The following is a 4,961-nucleotide window of genomic DNA, read 5'->3' as shown; positions in this document are numbered from 1 at the left end:
GTACATGCACTTCCGCTTCCCTACTTTCATGGTTTGTTTTGTTTTCATGACCGCCATTTTTAAAAACACGAGCGAAGATGGAGTAGCACGAAGAGTGGTTGATCGAGGAAGTGAGGAAGTACGTACATCTATTACCGCTTTTCCACTACCAACGCGGCTGAGTAGGGCTGAGCCGTGCCGTGCTGAGTTGGGCTGAGTCGAGCTGAGTGGGGCTGTTGGAGTTGCATTTTGACTACAACCGCGCTGAACCATGCTGGCTGGAAGTGGGTGGACACATTGGGTGGAGTTAGCGAAAGTGGGTGGACGTCACGTGATGTCGTTAAGCGGCGCAAACAGTGACATCAGTGATCTTTTAAGAGGTAGTCTCACGCCCCGGATAGTAAACAATAAACATGGAGGACATGGAGTCGTTAGTGTTGCTGGTCTTGGTGCTGTGGCTTGTTGTCACCGACAACGCCAACAGATACTGGCAAGAGCGTATAGATGAGGCGAGGCGCATAAGGCTCCAGAAATTCTCGTAATTCGTAATTCTTCTTCTTCCGGGTTTGCGGTGTTTACAGATCCCAGCATGCTCGCGGGGCGTGTGTGGGCATGTGAGGACACTCCTCCTCACCGATCAGTGTACAGGGGAGTGTCTGCTCACGCCCCCAGCCTCACTCAGCTCGGTTTGGCTCGCTTCAGCCCCACTCCAAAACCGTGCGAGTTTTGGGTGCTAAGCAGGGCTGAAGCGAGCTGAGTCGTGCTGCTTTGAGATAGTCGAAACACGGGCCGTGTCGGGCTGAAGTGAGCTGAAGCGAGCTGAAGTGAGCTGAAAAAGGGTAGTGGAAAAGGGCCATATACGACTCCAGTTCTAGTCATTATAAGTACTCCACTAACCACACCCACCAACTACTCCTAGCGATTTTGCGACTTCGTGCCCCCTTGCGTTGTGGCGGTGAATAACATCGCGCACACCTATTACTCCCCGCTCAACGATAAATTACAACTGTCTGCGAAAAGCTATCTGCGAAAGCCTTGTCGCAAGAGCATGCAGAGGCCCTTAGAGGGTACTGCTCCAGCGACAAGCCATTGTACCCCTAAAGGTACAATAATGTACTTTATTTTATGAGGGTGGAGGACATACAATAAAATAAATGGTATTTCGGGCATATCTCAGAAAGTAATGAAAACAAAATTGATGTATTGCCAATTAAATGACCATTTGTTTCAATAAATTCATAGCGACTATATTTATTGCTGAGTTGTACATTATGCTAGAAACAACTAGTATATGAGTATAACTATTTCAGATTTCATCATCATATGCCATTATACCCCGATATATCAAGTCTTTTTCTTTACCTTGTATCACTGCACTATTAATGGCAGTCTTGCCTAAAGACCCAGAGCCTTCCAATAGACTTGCAAATCGCCCTTCCCTTATGTCACTGCATTAGCATACAGATGTTGTTAAAAAGAGAAAGTTGTCTCACAAAAGAGCCATGCAGGGAGAAGTAGCCCTAGATTTTATTTACGGCCTCCGACCCCTGTGACCAGAAAGAAAGGCTGGAATGACTGTCTTTGGACGACTGACAGTGGGATGTTTCTAGTCTGCTGTGCACAAAGAGTTGCAACAAAGAGTTGGGACTACACACAAAAGCTCTCATCTGTTCATTCATCTTGAAGTTTGTGTGTGTGTGTGTGTGTGTGTGTGTGTGTGTGTGTGTGTGTCCAGCTGTCAAGTGTTTTTACTTCTGGCATGGAATATGAGTAAATGTAAGAATGCTCTCTGGAAATTTTTGTGTTGTGACAATGTAGAGACAAAGTCCTAGGGTAAAATAAAAAAAAAAATGTTTGAAATAAATATGAACTTATAAGTTTATGAAATTTTTATTTCAAAACAGTCAAGAATATATTATAAAGTGGGCATCACAACCCCAAGGAATGTAAACAGTCCATTTAAATTACACATGAAACAACACAATACAAAATCATAGCACATTATACTGTCTTTTTCTTGCACTGACAAAAGAAAAAAATAAATAAGTTTAAGTTAACAAAAGACAATAGCTTACACAGGCAGCTAAGAGAGGAACTTGCAGGTATTTTTTTCTTTTTAAAAAGGATTGACTACATTGTAAGCTTTTATTCAAAGTCAGAAAATCCACTTTTCTCCTACATGTATATATTGCAAAGAACATTACATCTTTTGTCTCTAGAATACAGATTGACAGTGCAAGAGACTAAGATGGTGGAACACTTTTTCCTGATACATTGTCACACTGCCACTTACACACATGTACACACTCACACTTGTTTGTAATGATTGAGCCCAAATACTGATCTCTGTGAGCATAAGAGAAGCATAATAAAAGAAAAGTGGTGGAGTTTTATCACTGATGATCCTGAGATTTCTACATTCAGAGTCTGTACTGCTGGTCTCACTTAAAGCTGGGAAATAACTCAAACAAAGCAAACTCAAGAGATGTGTTCACTATGAAACAATGCATAAAAATATCAAAATGCAAACACAAAAGTATAAAATGGGCAATAAATAGAATCTTAGACAAGAAACTAGTTCAAACTACTCTGTAAAACTATCAATTTATAAAATGCCTTCACTAAAGGCTACACTTTGTTTACAGTACACGTCTGGGTTCAAGGTTAGGGGTCGGCCTATGGCTAAATATAGACTAAAGTTGCTCAGCTTTGGTTAAACCACAGATGTGTGCATGTAGTGGAACATGCTTATTGCTTAGTTCTTTACACTTTCTAAACATAACAGGTACAGAAAGGTTCTCAGAACTTTTCCTGGCATCTAGGAAACCCAAAAGTGTGTGAATCTTGAGTGAAATACCCAGTACAGTTTCAACTGGTATACAACAGTATACATTGGCACACAGCAAAAAGCCAGTGTTAGATTAACACCCTTATGGTTCAGATCAGGTCACATGGTAATAAATGAACTCTATATTCATGTGCGATAGCATGACATGAATTCCAGGTTTTTCTTTGAAATAATGTGCGATGGTCAAAGGTGTTAATTCAAAACTATGGACTTTTCTGTGTAAACTTTTGATGCATCAGATAAGGAAGTTTAAAAAAATCTATTACAAATCAAATTGAATATGCAATATGCACATATCGTTAATTAATCGTCTGAGACAGACAGGCGGCTGAAGATGGGCAGGCGCCTGCATCCTTCTACACCAGGAGAGTCGCAGCCACTTAGGCTCCCGGAGCTTGAGTAGCCATCATGATCAGAGAGTGAGTCTGCAGACATGCTGCGCTGCAGAGCTGCAATCTGATCACTGAGCGCAATATCTGCTGTGAACCCGAAGCCATGCTTCAAGGCTCCATGCTCTGGCAGCAGTGGTGGAGAAGAGAGGTCAGGGCTGCATGAAAAGGAAGACAATGGTGGAGGAGACACAGAAGCCGCTCTGGTGAAAGCCAGCGGGTCTGGCATGGCCTGGAAAGCGGCCATGGTGGCTCGGGAAGAAAAACCAGCAAAGCTGACACTCTGCCGCAACAGGCGTGGACGCTCCCTGGTGGTACTCGTGGCCTGCCGCTGTTGCTGCTGCTCATCTGCGTTGTGGATGAAGTGACAGCGTGCACCATATGGACAAAAGCCCACAGTGTGGAAGGTGCGGCACGGCTCGGTTTTGTACTTGGGGTGCCTATTCAGACCTCGCAGCTCCTCTGCACCATGTGCAAACTGGCACTTGGCACCATACTTGCATGCGCCACTCTCCTCATAGGTACGGCAGAGTTCGGTTTTGTAGCGTGCAGACACGGCAGGCACCGGTGTCACTCTTGGGGAGGGTGGAGAGATGCTCAGGCCTGGTGGCGAGGCACTCAGGCCTGGTGGAGGTGGTAGGGTGGACTCGCTACTCATGTGTCCTTCAATCATACTCACGGAGCGGTCAGCCCAAAATGGGATACGCTGTAGAGCAGAGCGTGGCAGCTGCTCCCGGCTCCATGGCTGGTTGCTAATGGTCGTGAGAGACCAGAGGTCATCTGTAGGGTCTATGACTCCTCCTCCGATGTTGAATTTAGAGTTGGGAAGTGTGACCGGGCACAGGGAATGTCTGCGCTGGAAACCAATGGCGTGCTGTGACCCATCCTGCACTTCTAGACTCTGAAAAGTCTGCATGACATAGAAGGAGGTTTTTTTTAATTCAAAGCATTACTACCAAGGATGACAGGTCTTCACCAAATTCATGATCACAATTACTCTTTTCCACTATAGACCTCCACCATTTTGATCACCTTTACCCATTTTTACCCTTACTCCAAATGGTATGGAATACTGACCACCTGTCAACACTGCAAACACTCACAATGCTGAATAAAATCATATCGTGCTTTAGTTCACATCAGACACAACTGAATTAATTCATTTCATTAGGCACTATGCATAACCAAAACTGTGGGGACCAAATGATTCTGTGCTATGATTATAACTGCTTGAAATGAGTATAAGAACCATCTAAAGCACTTTTTTTTTTGTATCAAAAGTATTTCTTTTTGGATAAGAAGCCGAGTAAGCATTCAGTTAAAGACTGTGGCAATCAATCAGTGTTGAACTGCATTTGAGCACAAAAGTGAATTAAAGCAAAAGCATTGTTGATTACTCACCTTGCAAAATTCATCATTCAGCTCAAGAAAAGGTGTAAGGAGATTTGATGGCATTGCGATGATGCCTTAGACGCAGGCCTGAGAAACTGCAGCCTAGAAAGTGTGAAGTTGGTTGAAAATTAGGGTGTGAGGCACTCCTACGCTCTACCTCCCATCTGCTGGAATCCCCTTTTATAGGCAGAAACTTTGGAACCCCACCCACATTTTGGTAAGATGGTATTTCACGCCCCTTTAAGTGTGATGAGGCATCCGTTTACATCCTTCTCCAAGTTTCAGCCACTTTTATTGCATTGAAACACAAGTTGAAGTCAGTCTTTCCCACTTTCCAGTGATTTATCAGATCA

The 4,961-nt window shown here is 43.8% G+C and overlaps 1 protein-coding gene across 1 annotated transcript; it reads right to left on the bottom strand.

Moving 5' to 3' along the window:
• Positions 1-2,087: 2,087 nt before the first annotated feature.
• sb:cb81 (mRNA decay activator protein ZFP36L1-like) lies at positions 2,088-4,746 on the bottom strand. Its single transcript, XM_060922856.1, has 2 exons — positions 4,618-4,746; positions 2,088-4,126 (listed from the first exon to the last, which is right to left on the bottom strand). The coding sequence occupies exons 1-2, from the start codon at positions 4,669-4,671 to the stop codon at positions 3,131-3,133; spliced, it is 1,050 nt and encodes a 349-aa protein (XP_060778839.1). The 5' UTR covers positions 4,672-4,746; the 3' UTR covers positions 2,088-3,130.
• Positions 4,747-4,961: the final 215 nt, after the last annotated feature.

The sequence above is a fragment of the Neoarius graeffei genome, chromosome 6 (assembly GCF_027579695.1).
Source record: "Neoarius graeffei isolate fNeoGra1 chromosome 6, fNeoGra1.pri, whole genome shotgun sequence".
NCBI lineage: Eukaryota > Metazoa > Chordata > Actinopteri > Siluriformes > Ariidae > Neoarius > Neoarius graeffei.
Note: the sequence above shows the minus strand (reverse complement) of the source record. Positions and strands in the feature narration are given on the sequence as shown.